Genomic DNA, 23,325 nt, shown 5'->3' on the forward strand with positions numbered 1-23,325 from the left:
CCTTGCTAAAATATATTTTCCCCCAAGAGTTGAAAATCAATGATTAAATAAGAATGATTTTTCGTCACTATACGTGCGGTAAAGAAAGTCACATAACGCGGCCCAGCAATAATTCTTTTAAGCATTTTAAATGGAGAGCCGCCGCTTTTAGAAATATATTCATTTATAGGTTCTATGGTAAACCCTACAGAGTAAATATAATTAAGCCATATATTTAATCAGGTAGACTTTTCAGATCAGTGCCCCCTCCCCTTGCCACATCAATCCCCAAAATTTCCACACATCTTAATTCAATTTCAGTTGTTGTAAACGCACCGTTTATTCATTTCTCCTTCACCCGCCCTCGAGACATCCAATTTTCATTATCAATTTATTTAACAATTTCTTATTCTGTGGAAAAACATACAAATCCCCTTACCACAACAATTTTAATTTATATATCAATGATGAACTCAGTCTCGCCAGTCTAAAATTTATATAGTTATTAATACAGAAAAAAAATCTTACAGTCGTCAGTTGTTTATCATTAAAAAATTGGGCAATTACCAAAAGTTAACTAGGATTAGTGGTTTTTTTTTTTTATTAATTCATTACCATTCATTTTGTATTTTTATTTCATTCATTTTCATTAATTACCAGTGTTCCCGACACTGAGATGTCTGTTGATGATTGTGAAATAATAGATACTACAGAATGAGTAAAAACAATGAGATATCTCAGATCCGGTGGACAATAACTTGCAGACGAGAAGAACAATTCGACAGAAAAAAATTAAACACTTTAAAATAACTGAAACAATAATCCCTACAGTACAATTTGTAAGGAATATTGAGATTGATGCATCGCGTTGCATTAAGTTTTCATATTTTCGTTCTATGCTTATCCTATTGACGAATAGAGAAACTAATTTTAAAAAAAGGAATAAAACAGAATAAATATTGAAGAGAATTAAGGATAGATGGAAATGTACAGTACTCGATCCCGAGGGGAGGAGTTTGAGAGGCTGCAGATACCCAGGGTCCCAATAATCAAGACCCCTTCAATTTAATTACAATCAAAAATGTTATTCATTAATTCTACTTTACATTTTATTATACTTTAAGTTGGCACGGTGTGTTTAAATTAATACAAGTTTAAATGCGTTGCAAGGGCGGTTTTAATTAGTATTGACAGCCCGCAACCCGTGCAAAAATCTCCCCTCAAGATTCATTCAAAAACTAATAGTTAATTATTGATAGAAAGTCCAGTCCAAACGGCGGTAAAACGAAACCTACAGTAGCCAGCTACAGCTGTCAATGATTTGACACACAATGTACAACGCGACAATGATTCTATTTTTAACCTTTAACCATTAAACTCTATGTTTTCTTCGTTCATTGTTTCATTAAAAAAAAAAAAATTTCCATTAGGTTTAAGATCAGCCAGTGAACATGTTTACTTTAACTATCGAGTTGTTTCTATCTAATTTAATAATTGAATTTCCCACGTGTCCCATAAGTTTTCCCACAACTCGATAATCTAACTATAATTAATTAGTTACATAAGACATGTGGAAGGGGTTTTTTTTTTCTTTTGAGATGTCTCGAAGGCTCTGGCTCATCGAATGCGCCTTCAAATTCATTATATTGGAATCATAATAACTCACTTAAATCCATTTATTTTCCTTTTTAAAATCATCAATAATTGCATGGTGTCGGTTGTCGTCCGGTGGTGAACGAGTGCATGCAATTGGTGGAGAAATCTCAAATGATCATTAAAATCGAAATATATTCCAGAGTCACCTCGTCCACCCCCGTGACATATTTATTTTCATCTCATCACTATTATAGGTTCCTTTATTAATTAAAAAAAATGTTCCTTTACGCTCGCTTGCTCCATTTATCATTGAAAAATCTGTAACGTCGCCCTGACCTTAACGTCACCCACCTAAAACTGTTCTTATTCCATATCCCACCATTCCCAGCGCCACCTAAATATCCCACCTGCAGCATGGGGTGTCTACCATGATCCAAAAATTCCAAATGAAAAAAAAAAAAAAAAACTTTAAAAAAATACAAAGTAAATCGATTAAAAGAGGATGAAGTCCTCCCTCGTAATTGGCACAAGCCACATCTCCATGATACAGAATAAAACGACTAAAATTTCCAAATCCTTTTCAACATCGAGGAAAAATCGATCAATCCCATGAATAATCGTACAAAAGAAGTAAATATTTTCTCGTTAACGTTAAAAATATGGACAACCCATGCCAGCAGGATGAAACAATTTAGTGCATATCTCTCAACATCTGGGATAGATTAAAATGGTCATGAGGTGGGCCACTCTTTGTAATCAAAGCCTTGCTGGCCAGGTTTTGGAGCGCTGGCAGCGTACCCACCTTGGTTACTATCACCACCCTGATAAGAACGTTGAGGATAGGCCGTATCAGGAAAACTCCCGGTGTAACCAGTGTAGCCACTGTAATCGGGTGTTTTAGCTGAACTGCTGCTAGATCCTGGCGCACCAGAGCCTGTCGTTTGCCTTGAATACATATCACCTGAAACCAACCCACCATCTGATCCTCATTCAAATCCCCTAAACCAATCTATTTAAACACCTACACAACTATACTAAAACATGACTCAATGATAAAACTTCATTTGCCCATTCGTGATAATTGGCCACTTATGAAACTGATTTTTCATAAATGTGTGATGCTTCATTGACTAGGTACTAGTAAACGAGTGAATTAACAGGCACAAGCGAACGAAAAATATTTCAACTCGACAATATTGAGACATGAGTTTAGCTTATATTTATTGGTTATTCATTTATGCTTTATTTGACGAACTGGGTGAGGATTATAGAGATGAGAGGAATTAGAAGAGGAGTGCACTAGCCTACTCTACATTCTATTTTAAATGAAAATTCTTTGATGTTCGACCAATCGGTCAGAGTCATTGAGAATTGTTGTTTCTATTGTAAACAATTCACATACAGAAGGTGAAAATGTCAGGCTGTTGTTGAGCTTGTAATTATATTATAAACTGAGGACAAAATGCAGTTGCTACTCAATCATTTTTATGACTAACGATCTCTCCAAACTACTTTTTGCTGTATTTAACAGTGAATGTATAATTACAGCAGTGTATTGTTACGTTGGCTTCGTTATTTTGAGAAAGAGAATACTATGGATGGCAAGCGTGACATCAATAAATTTACATAAAAATTATAATTCGTACTACATGAATGTATTATTTCGTCATTATTTTGAAGGCAGTTTTTGGGATATGAGTGACGCGGTATTGGCAATGAAAATATTCCAAATTATTCTCAGTAGTTCTCTAATGATCACTACTTCTATCAACTTATTCGTGTTAGCTTATTGGGACGCACGTTAAGTTTTGTTGCCCAGCGAGTCATGCCTGTTCTTATAGAAACTGTCAAGTTGTGAAGAGGAAATTACAAGAGGAGGCAAGCGCTGATAACATGAGGAGCCGGCGATTTGTTTTCACCCATCAGATGAAAAATTACCACGTAAGGTTATGAATTTTGAGTGGGGAAATTCATTAGTGTATGGTGGATTTCCACTTCTCCAAAAAAAAATGGATAAATTTCAACATTACTCCCGTTTTAATGCACTGCCACGAATTTCTACCCAAAAATTTCTCGCAAGAATCAACTCAATTTTTATTTACTGTCTCAAACAAATTTCTTTGATTCAGATGAAATTAATTTGCAGAAATAATAATCTCCTCAGGGCATTTGTTGATAATGAATAATGATTGAGTCTGATTTTCCACGAGTGCATGTGAGAAATGTTTAAAATTTACCCATGTCAAATGAATCTGTGACTCCACGAAGACGATGCAGACGCCAAATATGAATTTGTTTAGTGATGTTATGTGATTTTTGTGAGATGAACGAGTAAGGAGTGGGAAGTTGGTGTTTCCATGGTGATAACAGTCATCACGACAAAACGATGAGCATAGTGACAACAAAAATGATAATGAAGAGAAGTACTTGAGAGGTAAAAAGAAAGAGTAATGAGATGAAAAAAAAAAAAACAAAAAGAAGAAGTTTGACTTTTGAGCTTTTGTGAAGACTCACCCTGCGGGCCAGAGGGGTTCGAGTTGGAGTTGGGCTGCGAGGAGTTGGGCTGAGGGGGCTGGAGTGGGGGTTGGGTTCCGTGCGGTGGGCCATTTTGTGGCATATTCCAGGAGTTCCAGGAACCACCCGGACCACCCCCCGCAGCCCCACCAGTACCAGCTGTGGGCCCATAACCCCCTGAAGTGGCCGCCGCCGGCCCACCTGCGATCATTAAGACACAAAACACGTGTCACCGAATCCGTAAACAGTCTCATTACACTTGTCACGGATGTCTTACATTTCGTTTTATTCACGATTTCACTTCAGTTGCGAAATTGAAATATTTGATGAGTCGATTTTTTCGAAATGCCGATTAAGGATGTTTATCAAAAATCGCAGGTATTCACAAGGAAAAAAAATCGTTGTGGAAATTTAAATCCATCAATCCACGTTTATTATGCAGAGATTACGTGGAGACGCTATCCACTTATGGAATTGAATTTAGTGCATATTGACTTTCTTGAAATGGCACCCAACACTTTTGTCTGGGATGTATTTTTATTTATATTTTTATCGTCTTTGAGTCCGAGAATTAGAGATTTGAAGATGAATTTTAGAGAGCCTTGGGGTAAGGAACGCTCGATTTATTTAGTTCTGTTCAGACTGTTGCGGTTCATTTTATTTTAATGTCAAACATGTCATTTCCGTATATTCAACTGTCAGTCAATAAATTGTGGAATTTTCGGTAAACATGAATTGCTGAAAATTGCTAAACATCCTTAATCCCAAAAAATATTGATTTGCAAAAAGCATATTAAGATTCGATTTATCAGGAATTTAATCAGCTGCAAAAGTCCGTAGAGATTTCATCGTGAAATCCATAATTGTCGAGTATATCGATCATTTAGATGAATGGTATATCCTACTTATCCGGGTCTATCACTTCGCTCCTGATTTGGATGGCGAACTTTCAAAATTTTGAAAATATTATTTTCGGATCAAACTCCCAACTCGCTCCCCCATGATTTTTCATCATGGAGAATATTTTCTCGTTTCAGGATATCCAAGTAGTTCGGAATTTTGTTGCTTATACTTTTTTCTGGGCTGTATTCATTGATTCTGAATTTATAACACAAGTAAAAAATTTATATTTCCTTGGACTTCATAATTTTCCTCAAATAATTACCAAAGAATTGTTTTTAGACTAAAAAAGGGTTTTTGGCATAAAAAAGATGAAATTCTTTGGAAAAAAAATACGAATTGACAATTGCTAATAATGTGGTTCTGCCGTGAAATCGTAAGAATTTCTTGGATATCCTTAACGACTTGATTCTGCTCTTCGATATCAGTGGATGGAACGAGTATGAGTGAGAAATCACAGCAAGTCGATCGCACCGGCGAAGAGAGAGATCGTGAGACAATGTTACGTCGATATTACAAAAAAGATGTGAAAAAAAAGTGCCTGACCAGGCACAAACGAAAACTCATCCAAAAGCGCCTGACGCCTTCAAACTTGAGATTACACTGAACAGTCATCCTACTGTATTTTCTTTCCTGAATTAACCCTACGAGAGAATCGTAACCCACCGAGGGCTCAACTCTCAAAAAACAAAACCAAAAAAAAAAATAAAGAAAATCCTCAACACAAATAAATTCTCCACGCAAGAATTATCACTTTCCTTCAATTGGCAATAACATGCCACTAAACCTGTCCAAGCGGGATGGAAATTTGGATAGGATCGGGATATTGTCGTCTTAATTTTTAAAGTTTTAAAACCCACATTCAAAACACCACAATGTAATTATTATCTTTCATTGCGACGGAGGCAATCGAAAAGGAAGGAGTTGGAGGATCTACATGAAATACCAATTTAATCACTCAAATACTCCCCTAGAAAGATAAATCTAATAATCTCCCCTCCTCTCTCACTCACGCTCTCTCCCTCCGTTGAATTCACCCCCGAAAATGTTTCTCGAGGCTCCAAAATACCAGAGAAAAAATATCAACAAAAAAAATCAACTGTCAATTCAGAGAAATATTTTCATGAGGTAAAAGCAGTCGATTATCAATAATCATCGGCTGGATCGACTGCCTCTGTCGCGAAAGTGTTTTTTTTTTTTAACTAAATTAAGAGATAAGTTGACGCGAGAGAAAATTAGAAATTAATGAGATAATTTTTTAATGAATAAGTGGACTCACCGTAGTTTCCGTATCCCTGAGTTGATGCAGCTGGCTGAACGCTGTAGTTGCTGCCCCACTGGTGAGGTGGAGGTGGAGGGATTTGTTGCTGCTGGGGTGGCCCTGGTGGTGCACCCCAGCCCTGAGCATTGTACTGGGTGCTGTAACCAGCATAACCACCAGTCTGGGGACTTGTACCCCAGCCCTGATATTGCTGCATCATGTTACCAGGTGGACCCATTGGTCCACCCATCATGGGGCCACCCATCTGGCCATTGGGTCCACCCATGGGGCCCATATTACCGGCCATACCCATTGGTGGACCACCCTGCTGTGGTGGACCCCACTGACCCTGATGACTGTCATTCATCTTGCTGGATGAGTCACGTGGCTCCGCACGCTTTATCTCAACCTGAAACCAAGAGGTTGAAGATCGAGTCATGAGAAAACCACTGGACCACTCGCCATTTTTTTTTGATACTCAAATGAAACATTTATCGTTGTTAAATTGTAAAAAGATTGAAAAAATGAAGTCTCGCAAGTCCAGGTGAAAATTTCTTTCTTAATTATCAATTTATCCTTTTTCAAAAAGTTTTCCGACTTTTCCTCCGAGATTCAACATTTTTTTAGATTAATTAATTTTTTAGATTAATTCTTTCAGTCCACACATTTCCTTCCACCACTCTAGTACAGAATAAAAAATTTAAATTATGGGGTAAATTCCCGTAAATTTTGCGACACCTATCGAGAAATATCCTTTCTTTGAATTACATAAAAGTTCCCAAAAGTCACATTTGAATATCATGAAAACGACCAAAATGTCCGCTCTTAATTAAAAAATATCGCCATCGCCCTTCTAATCTAATGTGCATGGATAATATAATGAGATATAATTTTTTTTATTATACTAAACTTAACATTGTACGCTAACTTGACTACGACGATTATCGATTTATTTATAGGCTAATTGCACTGGGAAAATAGAGTAGAAATTATTGAATTTCCATGTTCTTTTTGGTTAACTATAAATAGGATATAACGATTATTTATCTACAGGCTATCATAATGAATATTATTGGTAAAGTGTGGTTTTCTTGTGAGGATTATACTGTACCTGTTTGCCGGCTAGGTTGACGAAATGCTCGGATACACATCGGTCCACGGCGTCTTCATCTTCGAAGCTGAGAAATCCAAATCCTGTTGTCCAAACGTGACACATTTTTTTAGCAAGGAAAATGGACCATTTTCGGTACATTTTTCTCCAAGTATGCATTACTTATCTCGTTTCATTGACTTTTTAGTATTTATCGAGGCTCATAAAAACTCGCATACGTCACATACGTTACGTGAAAAAATAATATGGTGAATTAAGTCAGTAGCAAAGCGGTAAATTGCAAGAAATCGACAACTTCCGAGTTTTTGAAAAATATCTCTTGATCCAAAAGAGATAGCAAAATTTTTATCAGCAATTCTTTTGCAGAGTAGATCAAGAATCACCAAAAGGGTTCTAACGACAATTTCACTACCTCCTTTAGTTTCAGATATATATCGTGAGAACTTATCAATTATCATGAATTTTTTCGCTACTGGATTCGACAACTGATGAATTGAAATGCTGAAGGTTTTTTCAATGGATAAAAAAAAAACTAGGGGAATATGTTATTTCACCTGTTGTGACGCGGTTCGGTAAATAAGTATGCAAGTGGGTTGATGATATTGATAAATGGAGCAATCTTCTGAGTTGAGTGAGATTATTAAAGAAATAATGGCGGTTCCGCGAGTGCCTTAAAAGGTAGCTTAGTCAACTTAAGCTATTTGTGATACACCTTACAGTAGCACATGAGACAGCCTTATGCTACACTTAACAGACATACTTAGAGTAAATTCTATATAATTGGATAACGAGTGTAACGTAATGTAACGTATTCATCGAAACAATTATTTCATAAAAAAAACGGACACGGTGGTGTTACACTATCTTTAGATTTAGCAATTCTTAGTAGAGCTTAATTTTACGTTGACGTTTACTAATTTAGTTTATGCATAAAGGAGAAAATGTGATGATGTAAATGTATTATTTGGCGGTTGGGGCTTCTCACCTCTGGATTTCTTTTTCTCCTGGTCGTACATTATGACCACTTCCATGACCTTGCCGAAGCGGGCGAAAAATTGTCGCAGGTCAGTTTCGGTGACGTTGCTGGGAAGGCCACCAAGAAAGACTTTTGGAAAGCCACCGCTGCGTTTCGGCTTCTGCAGGGTGCGTGGATTGCAAGGCTTTGGGTCGATCTGGAGGATAAAAGCCTCAGAATTACATATACGCATATACCTGCTCCATTCTTTCCTTTGAATGTGTCTCTATTCTATTATTTCAACTCAGAAATTTTGTTTGATTTATCCCTCCATCGATCCTCCCCAGAAAATCAAATTTCCCAGTAACAAAAATGATAATGGAATTATACGAAATAATTTATAAAAATACTACACATGTTTTTATTTAATTGGCGGATTTAAGAGTTGAGGGTGAAAATAAGGGTTCTTGAAAATTTTGGAGGGAGGCCGGTGAATGACGGAAAAGGATAAGTTTAATTTACGATTTCTTGATTCTTACCGTACGACCGTCCAACTGATGTGGCCCATTCTGAAGAACAAGTCCAACATTAGCAGGATCACTGAATGTAACGAAGCCAAATCCACGGCTACGTCCAGACTCGGAGTTCTTCATAACCACACAGTCAATGACTTCGCCATAACGGCTGAAGTAACGCTGGAGATTTTCTTGCGTTGTCTCCCAGGATAAGCCGCCGACAAACAATTTTCTGTAAACGAGGGGAACAATGCCATCAATGTTGAAACAGCTTGATACTTTTTCTCAGCTTCGAGTTATAAATATTGAGGGGGTAAACTGATAATGCTTTATCTCATTTCTTTACACCACCAGTATTGTGCAAAATAATTATCAAAACAAGCTTTTGTTGGAGAAAATACCGAGTGCTGGGACGATGGCGTCATCCCCGAGTGAGTCATCTCGGCTGAACGAGGTGCCAATCACGAAGGAAAAATGCACATTTACCAACGAGTGTTTTATTTATAATTTCCCGCACGCATTGACTCGGAGATTTTCATTTTTCTTTCATCAGAAAATTGGAAAACTTGTCACGACAAACTGACGAAAAACTACAAAATCGGGATTATTTATCAGTCCTACCAAATTGTCATTCGATCTCGACTTAGTAACACCGATCCCCTGATGCCTAATCTCTGATCCCGGGAATAAGATAGAGCTCTTATCACCTCCACCTCCAATCTCCCCTCCCGAGGCCCAAAATAATCAGCAAAATTTAATTTCAGAGAAAGCGAACTCCATTCACGCTGGGGTGAGCCCGGAAAAAATCACCAATTAATGGAGTTAACGAGGTTAAACTCACAACAACAAAAAAAAATACAGAAAAAAAAACCCAGAGACGAGTAGTTGAACAACCCAAGAGCTCGAAACAACGAGTAAACAAAAAATCAATCGGAATTTTCTGAATAAAAATAAATCGCCCCAAATGCAGACTATTCTCACAGTATCTCAAAGCGTTTCCATAAGAAGTTGCGAAGGCGAGAGGGGAACAAGCCGAGGATGGAAAGCCAACGCGACTGCCGGCACAATGCTACACTTTCACCATTCTTCAACGCCAAAAAAAAAAACCAAAAAAGCGAAAAAAAAACTTAAACAAACCCCTCAAAACCGCGATAAATGTCGATCCGATAAAACCGAAAAAACCAGGAGAGGATGAGAAATAAAATGAAAATTCATCGTAAATTGAAGAATTGAGTTGCCGTGTGTGAGCCGGCGTTGGTGTTCTCGGATTGTGTGAAAAAAAAGGCACGCTTCACTGGTGAGAAAAAAAAATCCCGGCTGCTCCGTCTCGAATTTCGTGCGAAAGGAGCATAAAAAAAAAAGGGACAAACAAGAGTCCGCCATTGACGTGGATATCACGCGTATTGAAATGAAACGAGATGAAATAAATGGTGGCATTTTTCCGAGGGAATTCCACGAGAAAACCCAAGCGACATTTCCGACTTATGAGTTCCCCTCCCTCAATCTCGCAACTCCGTACCATGATGACGATTGAACGTGGAGAAAAAAAAAATGTTGATCTTATTTTTCCACTGGTTAACCACGATTTTACTGGATTTACTGTACTTTAAACACTCACCCCTTTTCGTCGTCGTCCATTTCGGCTTTCACTCTCATAATATTTCACTTATGACTACGTGAATTGTTGTTACTTTAGCGGACGCGTGTGGGAATATGGCACGATGCTTTAGCGCGGACGAGGGTAATGGCTTCCCACAAATGAAACAACCAACGATGAAACTCGAGCGACTTCGGGTTGTAGCCGGGGAATGTAAACGTAACCGATGCCTTGCGCGTCACTTCCCGTTTTCAGTTCTAGTATTTCGAGACTGACGAAGTCAAGTTGCCAGAAGGCGCGCGCACCCCCAGGACAGGCCTCACCCTCCAAATGCCCGGGCTTTTACAAAATTTTCTCCGTTTTTCTGCAATTTCTGAAACAATTCTCCATCACCACACGCCAATTCGCGAAACATTTCCAAATCTCACGCATTCGCACATTCCTTAATTTTTGTCAAGGAATTTGAAATTCAAGGAGTATTTCATTTCTGGGATTATTCGGACTGCGACGGGTCAAATTGATTTTTATTTTTTGGTGCTTTTTTTTAGAATGCGCGGGACGTGTGGTACAGTCCTGAGGGGGAATCGGTTTTTTAAAAAAAGAAAAAGGTAGGGGTTGTTTATGGTCGGAGTTAATTATTTTTGAGGAGGATTAGGTGATTTTTTGAAGGGAAATTGGAGATTGTTGCTCAGTGTGGGTTGTGAGTTGAACAATATTGTCACATCGGGTTCAATGATCTGCCGTCACGGCGGCAAAACTCGGCCATTTTGCATTTTCGTCACGTGGCGTCATTCAAAAACCCGCGGTAACGCGGATGGTTAGGATTCCAAGAACGGCTTAACTCGGAGTCTTAATTTATTAATTATTGGAAATTGTGGAATTTTTATTTTCGATGGAAAAGAAAAGTGGAAAAAAGGGAAAATTGTTTGGAGCTAATAATTTGATTATTGGGGGATTGCCAGTCATTGGGATTTGGAATTGAAAGAGGAATTGGTGAATTAATCCCGAGAGGTGAAAATGTGGAGATTCTTGTTAGAAATGTCTGGATTCAGGTCGGTTTTCTCCGATCCCTCGTAGATGCGCTCCACCAGCCGCCAGGGACTCTCAACCTTATTCCAGATGGCAATAAATCGCTGGACTAAAACGATCCACACTTCCCCCTGTGACCGACCCATCCCTTGAGGCCTTTCAAAAGACCAAGACCCGACCTTCTTCCAAGGATTATTTCTTCCAAGGATCACACAGTAGGGCGGAGCAAAGGACACATTTTTAACGTAAGCTAGCAATAAATTCACCGACTGAGAAACTTCAAATAAAATTTATCCTCAGATTCAGATATTTTTACAAAAAAAATTAACTTAACTTTTGTTAAAATTCCGGAAAATTTGGGATTTCAAATGCCGGCTGAAATTTCCTGTCCTCTTTGTGAAAATGTTCCCATTTTACATATAATGAAAATACCGAAATAATTACCAGTCATCGTTTTTCATCATCAGTCACGTAAAAATTCGAATCCATAAAAATTCCGGAGCTCAAAGAATAAATTTACCTTTCATCCTGTAATTTCTTGGTGCTTCAACATAAAATTAATCCAAAGAAAAGAATATTCCACCGCATTATTGCTATTAATCGCGTAATTTTTACGACATTTTTTTGTCCATCTGTCGACGATATTTAATTTGCTCCTGAAAGCGTTAACTGTCCATTTTGCCCCGTATTCCTACATCCATCAAGGTAAACATTTCCGCCAAAACGGCATCGCCTCGTAAACTCATGAACTAGCAATTTCCCTGAAGTACCGAGTGCATACTCGGACAGCCATAAAATATGAGCTGTAGACCGAGAAAATGCCCGATTACCTGAACCGAAATGCCTAGAGACAGAGATTCGTGGATCAGAGGCACGTGGAAAGCCCTGACGATGATAAAACCGTAAACATCACGTGTAAATGGATTATAAATAAATTTCTATTTGTTAAAAACCTGGGGCAAGAGGATCGATAAAAGAGAAGAACGGTTATCTGAGGCTGCATGAATAAGTGAAACCTGGGGAGGGGATGGAAACGAGTAATCCCCCTGGAAATTTCCCTGCTTAATATTTCAAGGGAGGTGTACCCTCACGTCTACCTGCTCTGTTACTCTGCACAATTCTAGGACCATTGAGGGACCCAGTGGTGCATCGTCCAGACCTCCAGTTCTGGGAATGTAATCGGAGGGGACTTCTGTGACTTCCAGCCTCGAAGGGGAATTCAATCGATGACGAAGTGGTAAAACGAGATTACTCCCCGGATCGATTCCGAATTTCTCTGCAAAAATTGAAATTAAAAAAATCATCACAAACATTTTTCACTGCATTTTCAATTCCTGCATAAATCGATTATGAATGATTTCGTGAAAATCTCGGAGATAAAAAAATTCTACAGAGTCCTGAATAAAATATCATTACATGCTGTGTTGCACATTTCATTTAATACTTATAATTATATGCAGAATTTTTTTTTTTCGTCGAAACTCGGAGCCTTTAATTGCGCGTTTTCCCCTATGAATCCGCGAATTTGCAATGACAATATAATTCCATTTAAATTTCATAGCAAAAATGTTTACAATTTCTCTGGAATCTTCATGTGTCCATTTTTTTTCACGTAAATTAATAATTAAATGACTCAAATAGTGATGAGTGTGTAATTTCGCTGACTGTTTCCCCTTGATTAGAGGCAAAAAAATTAAAGAAACGAAAGATTGTAGCGACCGATTCCTGGAATGATCATGGAGCGATGAATTTAATCGATTTATCGTCTTATTCTTTCTCGACTGCCCTCGCGGGCCCAGTGGGGCCCTATCATCAAGAGATCCCAAAAAAAGGAAAGATTCTAGAAAAATGCTCTCGTCTGGCGGAGCCTGAACCATCTAGTCAAAGGCCCCTAAAACAACTAACATCTAATACTCCCCTTTCAATTCCGCCGAACCCCTCCCTCCTCCCGGTCGCCACCCCCTTCCCAGCCGCTTCTCCTCCCGTCGAAATATTTAACGTTCGAGCATTTGAAAATAAACGATTCTTGCTCAGTGTCTCGGGTTCTAAAACCAAATGTTACAAGTAAATCTGGATTCTCTTTTCCAAGAATTTTCATGAGCCACATGTTCTTTTTCAAGAATGAAGGATAAGCGTTGGACGTAGCAGGAATGGTCAATATTATTTTCATCGAGTTGCCAGTGGTGTTGCATCCAATGAATCGACAAATTACTGTACAACACTCGGTGGGACGTGCTCTGGTCTGCATGTGGTGTATGATTAGCATGGCACGATCGGAATCGTTGCCATTTCTACGGAAGTCCCTGATTTGCCAACGACACGAGCTCGTACAATACCAGAGTGGGAAATCTAGTAGTTTCCCTGCAATAAAACCTTTGATATGAATTTTTTTCCTCAGAATTTGAAGTTCGTAACTTGTTTTTCATTTTACCATAATTTCAAAAATTTCGAAATTCTCAAAAATTATTTTACTTCCCCATTTTATTTATAGATTTTTCATTTTTTTTTTTGGGAGAGGGGGGGGGGCAGTGATAAGTCATGAATGATAAATCGAACTTGACCCCAGCTGCAGGATCTTGGCGAAACCCATAACTAGAGTTGAAGCCCTGAGGAAACGATTGCCTGGAAATTTACTGGATAACATGAAAAGTAAATTTCACGGGACAATGGTCCAGACGTCATCTGGCTAATGTCCGTGGATTAACAGTTCGTTCCCGATGGTATTAAACCTGGTATTACGTCACTGTACCAAGGAGTGTTAAAAAGGAGGTAAATGAGAGAGCGGGGTATGAGCTAAGAGAGTTGTGGCGAGAGCCGATGGGACCAGTCGGACTATCGCTCTCTCGTCGGTTTAGTTGTGAATGTGCCATCCGACACGCAGCACCACAGAACATCCCGACCGCAGACCGTGCAGCATCTCAGCACGAGCATCTTCAAAGGTGGACCAATAAGTAAGAAGGGTGTCACACCAGTCTCCCCGATCCTGGCCTATTTATTTCACCGTCAACAAGTGCCGCGTCAAGTTCAATCCCAGTGAAACTCGGGTTACCATTTATTTTTTATTCAATTCAAAAAATCACACCGGTTTTGCATATCGCGTTAAACGAGGTGCTCATGCCACTCCTCAATTGCCATTAATTTCACTCGAAGAACAATTCTTGGAAGCACCTTGACAGCTGGACTACAGGCGAATTACAAGTGTTGTAGGGCTGAGGATAAAATAATCGGAATTTACTGCACGTTCAATAAAAAATGCTGAGAATCTGAAAATTGAATTTATTGCAATTTCACGGAATTTTTATTGGAAACTTAAAATTTTTATACGGCTATTTTACCATTTCTGGGTCAAGTGCGTAAAAAAATTGAATTATCTCTAAACAGTGGATCGTATGTAGATTTCTCCGCGTGGTAAATGTGACCTCCAATTTTCAAAAATAATTTCAGTACAGCAATGAAAAAAGAAGAGCAGGACGGTGAAAAATTCTACTCGTTGAACTGTAATTTCTGCGGTATTTCTGGGAAATTGTCATAAATGCGAAAAAAAAATACACGTGCTAGCACTAGAGTTTTTTCCTAGCCGTCACTTTACGTTCCACGGAGATATAAACTTTCTTAATGTACGAGAAGATATTTCGAGATTCAATAACACTTTTTTTAGAACCGATGAATTTTTTCCCTCACATCAAGAAAATCATTCATTCCCATTCCCACTACACCAGAATTTTCCCCAAAAATTTGTAAATTGGAAATTGTAAATTGAAGAAATTGAAAAATTAGTGATCGTTCTCCCAAAAAAGTCCTAATTTCCTGAACTTCTTTAATTAATGCGAACTCTAATAAACTTTCTCAATGTCAATGTAATTAAAACCCATCCAATCAGAGCTTCAAAAGACATTTTCAAAAAAAAAGTAAGAAATTTCCAGTGCCGTATTTTTCTTAAAAAAAAAACTCTGGGTTACATCACACTTATCCGAAAGCCCATCTTATCAGACCCCGGTCCCAATTTTCGGGTCATTTAAACAGCGATGGAGTTCAATGGCCTTTGAGGTCCTCTCCCACCGAATGGGATATCGTAAAGCCCTGGGATTAGTTCAGGGAAGAATCAAGATTCATGTGAACGGAAATACGAAGAGTCGTGCGAGTGCAGGCATGAAGAAACAATTGGGCTATGCATAAATGTAAAGAGTACTTCCTACAAATTTGCCCCCTTTCCCCCTCCTGTCAGGCTTTTGATTGACTCCCACCCCTATTATAAACCGTATTACCTCTTGTTTGCATCTGCCCTGTGCAAATATTTAATACCTCCCGAAGAATTCCGCTAACTCAACGCAAAAAAGAAAAAGAACCGTAAGAGGTTAATCCACCGAGAACGACTGTTAACGGTGCCCCCTCCCCCCCCTCACTTCCCCCTTAATTCCGCCAAGAACATTAAAGAGAACTCAAACGACTGGTATTTGCACCTCATTGACCGTGTGCGAAACCTCAGTACGCAAAATACGAGAAATAGCATTCATGAGGAGTTTCCGTTCGAATTCAATTAAAATAGTGGTATTGTCCTTGAAAAATGATACTAATCCATTGTGACCTCAATTACAGTCGACAATGATAAAAGTGCGTGACATTGGATGATTAAAATTATTAAAGTCATTGTCTTGGCAGGAGCCACGAAATCGCATTTGAATTTTGGATTTTTTCCGCGGAAAATCGGAGCGCGGAAGTGCAGAAATTTAATTTGTTGACGTTGGGAAATTATTTATTGTTGAAGGGAGTTGCGGGAAAGGCGGAATAAAGAGGATATTCGAATTTTGAGATTTTAATTCAATAAATTAACCGGGTACATCAATTTCGTTGGCATCAGAATTTCAAACAGTTTTTCAAACAGGAGTTGTTCCTTGCCGTTAACTTTTTTCTCTCCGTGAAATGCGAAACGATTGAAGACCTTATTATTCGAACTTGAATCTCGTTACGGTTGTTCGCTTTAGCGCGAGGTTAAAAAGGGCTCGCCTTATCAGTATTCTGCGATTATCTCGGCAATTTTTCTCGAAATCTCTTCAGTGGCATGACAACTGAGTCAATATCAAAAATCAAAGAAATGATTCACCACCTGTTGACATGGGGAGAGCCAGTCTATTACAACAGAGCGATGCCAAATAAAAATTATCAATTCAAAAACTTACTGCCTATTTCGCGTTCGTGGAACATTAAATCTCGCGTGATATCTACCCATTTTATGCAAAAACTTGCTGCGTAAAAAAATTGGCATTGCATTCATCAGATATTTTTCAGGTCTTCCCATTGTTCAAATGTAAAACGATATTCCATTTCTGAAGACCGTGAGCTCTTTATCTTCATAAGGGAATTGTTGAGTCCCGCAAACTGATTGAAAACCCGATTATTTCAAACTTCAAGTTCAAATGCGCAAAATAAGTTCGAATGAGAAAAATAATTATCGCAAAGATATAAAACAAAAATTTACCCAATTAATTGCCTTAAAAACTCTTGCTACAAAAATAGGGAACATCTTATCAAATCTTATCAAATCTGGAATAATAGTCGAAAAATGAACTTCAATAAAAAAAATTCCAATTCCGTGAGTTCTCACTGCAAGTTTTTATTTAATTACCAAAAACGTTGAAATATGAATGATCTCGCCATCCTGAATGTCATCCAATAAAATTTCTAATCATTCCCAAATTCCCCAATAAAATTCTTCCAGATAATCATCATCCGGCGATAACAGAAAGAACAACTCACTTTTGTCCCTCGAAGATGCAAAGAGGCCCATTGATCCGTGGAAGAAACGATGCGAGTGTTTCATAGAAAATGCCACCAGATAAATATCTGATGGATACCAGTAAAAAGAAACAATCGACAAGGACTGGTATCATCGATGTGACACAGGAGATTGAAGATGAGGAGAATCAGGAAGTGTGCAAATGGGCAAGGTGACGGATAATTCAGTGATGCGTAGACGACGTGGCTTGGCCAGTGCCATTGTCGGCCTCACCGTCGGCTTTCTCCTCGGTCTGATCATGATGAATTACCGGGGTATAACGAGCAATCCGATGACCCCATCACCAACAAGAGGATCAACAGCTAGACCACCTGTCAGGGTTCACAATCTCGATGTCAATGTCACGGGTAAAAATCTCGTGTTCGTCGGTGTAATGACAGCGCACAAGTACCTGGGTACCAGAGCCAAAGCTGTTTGGGAGACCTGGGGTAAAACTGTACCCGGGAAAATCGCATTTTTCTCGTCTGAATTTTCCACACTGCCAGTGAATACCGGGGATCTACCCCTGGTAGCACTTCCCACCGTTGACGATGGATATCCACCCCAGAAGAAATCATTTCTCATGCTGCAGTACATGTGGAAGCACTTTGGGGATAAGTTCGAGTGGTTTCTCAGGGCTGATGATGATGTTTATGTCAGGAGTGATAGGCTTGAGGGTCTGCTGAGGTCAGTGGACTCCAGGAAGCCGATGTACATTGGACAAGCGGGGAGGGGCAATTCGGAGGAGTTTGGATTGCTGTCCTTGGAGTATGATGAGAATTTTTGCATGGGTGGGCCCGGAGTTATACTCTCGAGGGAGACACTCAGGAGAATTGTTCCACATATCAAGGAGTGCCTTGGGAATCTTTACACAAGTCATGAGGACGTCGAGCTTGGACGATGTGTTAAGAAACACGCAGGGATACCTTGCACGTGGAGTTACGAGGTGAGTCCTCAGCATTTTTTCAACTTTCCCATATTTCGCCTCACTCCATCTCTCTCATACAATAAATAGTATTAGTCATTAATGAATTAATCAGAAGTGATTGCGACATTTCAAAGTACTTTTTTTTACGGATTGCTTGCGTCGAGAGGTATGAGGTGAGTCTTCATCATTTATATGTGTGAAATTAGTCATTCAATTCAGTTTGCCGATTAATTTTTCATTTGATAAAAAAAAAAATTGAGGGAACCAGTCATGTACCGTATTTTAAAAACGAATGGTGCTTTTTTGGTTCTGTGGTAAAGTGAACTTAAATGTGAGAGAAATTAAATCACAAAAGATTGGAGTTCCAATTTTTTAGCGACCAGCGGTCTGTAGGGAATTAGTCGGCCCTGGGGTCGGTCTCGTCTTCGTAAGGACAATGATAATTACGTAATTGGTGATGATAATATGTGACTGACGCTGAACGTTGACATTCTAATTCCTCGGGGTTATTGTTGTTGGAGATGTCGTGCGGGGAAACCTGTGGTTATGGATAAACTCTTTGTCCTCAACCGGTTTCTGATGTTGTCTTTCTCGTGGGTTTCGATTTCTTTCTTCTGGACTCTTGATTCGGATGATAGGTGAAGCGATGATGGAAGCGAACACCTTGGGAACGAGTTTTTTTTTTTATCGAGACTCGAGGATTCCACCGAAGGGTTGTCACTCTGGAGTGGAATCATTACAATTACAATTACTCAGCTTCAAGTTTTTTTTTCCTTACTTCCAGAGACATGTCCTTATCCTAATAAATAATTAACAGAATTTACAATCAAGTGACTTTTCCTTAACATCATACAATATTTTTCCTCTTCGAGAATTTTTTTTTTGGAAAACACGATTTTTGCGAAATTTTTACAGTAATATGTGAAGTAAAAACTGCGATCGGGGTAAATCTTCTTTCAGATGATTCTGTCCGTGTAAATGTTGTCACGAATTTTTCTCTGAGCTCCTTGGGTTCTCAGACGTTAATTGACGATTTTGCGGTTTCGACCTCTGGGTTTTTCCTAACTCGGTCTTCTCGTTTGATGGCCTTCGAACTCGAGAATGTAGGAGAGTGTTTACAGACAGCTTTTGAGAGACTGGATGATTCATTGCAGACTCCAAAGTTTGCGGATGAATTCCGAGAATTGGACCTATTTTCGAAAAACGAAAGACCAAAGGTCCGAGGATAATCAGACTCCTGGGGTTTTTGTATGGGCAGTCAGTCGGTCAAGATGTAATGATTCAATTGAATGGAACAGGTAATTCTATACTCTGGATTGTCAATGAGGATGTTGGTACTTACGTGGTGAAGGAAAATTGCGGGGTGGGTGAAGGGGTCATCTCTGGCTTTCTCGGTGCCATTTGTCAAAACAGCTGGCAGATGGGAATCGGTAATTTGGATTCGTTAATGAGAAAGCTGATTGCGCTTGACTCCAGAGACATAAAACATCATCACTGACTTGAAAGTCAAGTCACAGGCTTCTTCAGTACAATATTCCGAATAATGTAAACTATTCCCAGCAATCGTTATCACATTTTTCCCACCGATGATGTCCCATATGTTCGCCTTGTGGATGATAAATGCCTCAGCAGAACCGGAAGTCTAAAAATGGAAATCTTTTTCACTGCCTGGAAACCTGGTGTATGCAAATGATTTAATTTCATCCAATCGCAATGAAAAATGGGAAATAACGAAAAAATATATATTCAATTATGCGAATTTCAGATGCAATCGATTCTATACCACAATAGCAGCGGTGATCAAGCATTCACGGGGAACCTCAAGAAAAAGGAAGTTCATAGGGCAATTACCCTGCATCCGGTTAAAAGTCCACCGCACATGTACCGCCTCCACAACTACATGAGGGTGAGTGAAAAAAAAAAACCCTAAATACGCAGTCTCCCGATTACAAAACTTCAGAGAATGTTTAATGAAAGTTTGCGTTGCAGGGCCTGAAAATCCAGGAGTTGAAGCAGGAGCGGGTCAACCTCCACCGGGACATAACGGTGATGATTCAGCAGTTGGGGATGACTTCCAAAGATTTTCAACGACAATTATCCACGTCCAAAGGCTATAGCACTGTCCTCCGCGATATGGAACTGCTTGGTAAAAGATTATAATTTTTTAAATTAAAAAAAACCAAGTAATATTCATAAAGAGGTATCACAGCAGAGGGCAAATCTAGACTTTTCTGAGTGTCAATCGATTTTTTGACAAATTAAAAATTCCAAGCATTGTAAAATTACGAGAAATGACTCCCCTCGGTTCCGGAGTCAAAAATGACATTAAAAAAATGGCATTTACGAGTGCCCCAGCGATTTATATGACGGGGCCCATTTGAGACAATTGACCGACCACAAATAGACCGAGAGTGACAAAGAAACATGACGAGAAAATCGTACAGGACGACACGCACGGCCAGACAAATCAATCGAAAATTATTCATTACTCCGTCTTACGCAATCACATCGACATCGTCACAGACAATTTGACATTCATAGACAGCTCCAGGGGCACCACAACAGTGTATCCCAGAACAACTTCAATTTTCTAACCGATTCACTCTTCTTTCAATTGAAATCGATTGATTGACAGGAGTTCCGGTGGGTCTGAGAAGCTTCAAGCCCAACTCCAGCGGAGAAGTCGTCCCCTGGGACTTTATATCAAGGTCGGAGTATAGTTTAGCGGATTCAAATCCCAGACGACGCATTCATACACACGTCAAGGAGGGCCTCGATGACATAACGAGGGAAGTTATGGATTCAATTAATGCCTGCTCGAGACAACGTGGACGTGTTGTTGAGGAGAGATCTGCACTCTACGGGTACAGGAGAGTAGATTCTTATGGGGCTGACACCGTTCTGGATCTTCTTCTAGTCTATCGAAAATATCGAGGCCGAAAGGTCACACTTCCGGTTAGGAGACATGTCTATGTTCATCAGCATTACACTGGTGATTATCCCCTATCTGATCGATTAATTGGATAACCATTGCATTTGCCGATAATAATTTTATTGAAAAATTTATTCAATTCAAACGATCGGTCATGATTGCAGGTATAGAGGTACGAGAGGTCGTCAATTGTGAGGCAGTAGATGGCCAGGGGCGATTGACTTCGAAGCAGCCCCAGAGCATCTTCAACAGTGGATTCCTGGGTTTTAGCTCGGCGAGAGAAGCAGACCCCATCAAGGACAAGTCCATAAAATTCATCCTGCCCCTGTCAGGTAGACTCCACGTGTTCCAGAGATTCCTGAGGAACTACGAGGAGATTTGCCTGATGAGTGGTGATAAGACTGAGCTCCTGGTGGTCCTCTATCCTCACAGGAGCGAGGACTCCATGGACAGCACAATGCAGCTGATCGAGAAAACCAGGAGAAAATACTCAAGTGCCAAAATAGAAGTAATCTCAGGCTCTGGGAATTTCTCGAGGGCCCAAGCTCTTCATCTGGGCGCCTCTCAGTCCAGGGAGGATGACCTCATGTTCTTCGTGGACGTCGATATCGTCCTCAGGGCTTCAGCCCTCCAGAGAATACGTCTCAACACAGTGATTGGGAGACAGGTGTACTTTCCTATCGTATTCAGTCAATTTGATCCCAAAATCGTCAGACAAAACTCGAATCCTCAGGACCCTTTCCTCATTAATGAGTTCACTGGATTCTGGAGGCAATTCGGCTTCGGTATTGTCTCCCTTTACAAGAGGGACTACCTGACGATCGGCGGATTCGATCTGTCCATCACTGGGTGGGGGAAGGAGGATGTTGATTTCTTTGAGAAGGTTGTCAAGTCCAAGTTAAATGTCTTCAGGGCTCCTGATATACATCTTGTTCACGTGTTCCACGATGTCGAGTGCGACGAGAGACTCTCGGGACTGCAATTGTCCATGTGCAGGGGCACCAGGGTTGATACCTTCGGCAGCACCCAGGCACTCGCTAGAATTATCTACGACAATCCTGATTATCTCAAATTCGCCAGGGACAGGAGATCCAGACTCACTGCACCCGGGAATTGAATTTTTTCATAAATATCGCACGATCTTGGAAATCAGTGGTTTTAAAAGAAAATATTCAGAGATCTTTTCTACTAGAAATTTCATCAGCTACAAAAAAGGTCTCTAGTGTTTCCGCAGTGAATCGATCGTTTTCGAGATAAATTTACTAGTTCCTTGGTGAATTATTTGTTGAAGTGGGAAAAACTCAATGTTGTGGAGAAACTGTGATTTGACTTTGATGAACTGTCAATTATTTTAGAATGTTATGAGGGCTTGAGGGGAGATATTTTATAATGTGTAAATATGTCAGTGATATATTTTTAGCTATTTTTAGATAATTTCAATTTAAAAAATGGTAATTGAGTTTTGAGGCGAATGAGAGAGGACTGGGGTGAATCGTCCAGTGGTCACGCTAACTGACCAGTTCAGGATCAGGTATTATTTTTCGAACATTAACTCCGTTGTTCTTGTTTTTTTTTTAGTTTTAAATATATTCTATCCACGAAATTACAAGTCCATAATTCCAATGACAAATTGTTTTCCAGTCAAGGTTCATTAAAAAATTCAATAGACTTTTTATTTCATTCCACTGCATTTTATTTTCTCATCATAAAATTCAGCCTTCAAACTGCCCTACAACGTTAATAGAATTGCTCGGAGAAATTTGAAATAATGAAAGTAGAAAATAACTCCTTTTCTACTTGAACAAATCGGAATAAAGTTCGAAAGATGGTACATTTGAATAAAAAAATTATTTACACAATGTCCAGGGGTTCAAATACTGGACAATTCACCCTGTTGAAGTGCCTAATGAAAGAGGGGATAATCCATTTCGACTCCGTCTAGTCAAATCAGCCATTTCGGATGCGTAAATGAATATTGACAAGACTTGGCTCGAGCTCTGCTTCTCCTCTGCTTAATAAACGTATTTTTAATCACCGAATAGGTATCAATAAAACACCATGATAATTGTAGCAAATGAACTTTTGAAGTAAAATATAAGCAGTTGAGCAGTCTGAACGAGGAAAGAGTAGACTAACCTGGGGCTTCCCACTCCATTGAAATGCTTTTCACGTTACAATCGTCACAAATGCAAATATTCATCCACAGTTGACGAGAGATAATGAGCCTATCGCAGT

General features: G+C 39.3%; 2 protein-coding genes and 1 long non-coding RNA gene across 10 annotated transcripts in view; 1 reads left to right on the forward strand and 2 right to left on the reverse strand.

The window, feature by feature from the left end:
• Positions 1-10,640, reverse strand: part of Hrb27C (Heterogeneous nuclear ribonucleoprotein at 27C) — a 47,274-nt gene extending 36,634 nt beyond the window's left edge. For 5 of the 6 annotated variants that reach the window (XM_011311340.1, XM_011311336.1, XM_011311338.1 and 2 more), the window contains exons 1-7: positions 10,450-10,640; positions 8,856-9,063; positions 8,347-8,533; positions 7,362-7,444; positions 6,269-6,659; positions 4,090-4,290; positions 2,378-2,536 (exon numbers count right to left, since the gene is read on the reverse strand). In XM_011311340.1, coding sequence (XP_011309642.1) covers positions 2,378-2,536; positions 4,090-4,290; positions 6,269-6,659; positions 7,362-7,444; positions 8,347-8,533; positions 8,856-9,063; positions 10,450-10,487 — 1,267 coding nt within the window. In that variant the 5' untranslated portion in view covers positions 10,488-10,640. The remainder of the gene's footprint in view (positions 1-2,377; positions 2,537-4,089; positions 4,291-6,268; positions 6,660-7,361; positions 7,445-8,346; positions 8,534-8,855; positions 9,064-10,449) is intronic. The other variant, XM_011311341.1, reaches the window with a different exon arrangement.
• A 3,631-nt stretch (positions 10,641-14,271) lies between these two features.
• Chsy (Chondroitin sulfate synthase) lies at positions 14,272-22,417 on the forward strand. Of its 3 annotated transcripts, none has more exons than XM_011311348.1 (6): positions 14,272-14,408; positions 17,174-18,176; positions 19,924-20,064; positions 20,136-20,304; positions 20,794-21,150; positions 21,255-22,417. In XM_011311348.1, exons 2-6 carry the CDS (start codon positions 17,394-17,396, stop codon positions 22,205-22,207), a joined length of 2,403 nt encoding a protein of 800 aa, XP_011309650.1. In that variant the 5' UTR covers positions 14,272-14,408; positions 17,174-17,393; the 3' UTR covers positions 22,208-22,417. The 3 variants fall into 3 exon arrangements, with proteins under 3 accessions (XP_011309650.1, XP_011309652.1, XP_011309651.1); XM_011311350.1 differs by having other exon boundaries at positions 20,148-20,304; XM_011311349.1 differs by lacking the exon at positions 14,272-14,408 and adding an exon at positions 16,734-17,047.
• Positions 22,418-22,520: 103 nt separating this feature from the next.
• On the reverse strand, positions 22,521-23,316 carry LOC105270430 (uncharacterized). Its single transcript, XR_892538.1, has 2 exons — positions 23,227-23,316; positions 22,521-23,098 (listed from the first exon to the last, which is right to left on the reverse strand). It is a non-coding gene; the product is annotated as an uncharacterized lncRNA (long non-coding RNA).
• Between the last annotated feature and the right edge of the window lie 9 nt (positions 23,317-23,325).

The sequence above is a fragment of the Fopius arisanus genome, unplaced genomic scaffold (assembly GCF_000806365.1).
Source record: "Fopius arisanus strain USDA-PBARC FA_bdor unplaced genomic scaffold, ASM80636v1 scaffold00087, whole genome shotgun sequence".
Taxonomy (NCBI): domain Eukaryota; kingdom Metazoa; phylum Arthropoda; class Insecta; order Hymenoptera; family Braconidae; genus Fopius; species Fopius arisanus.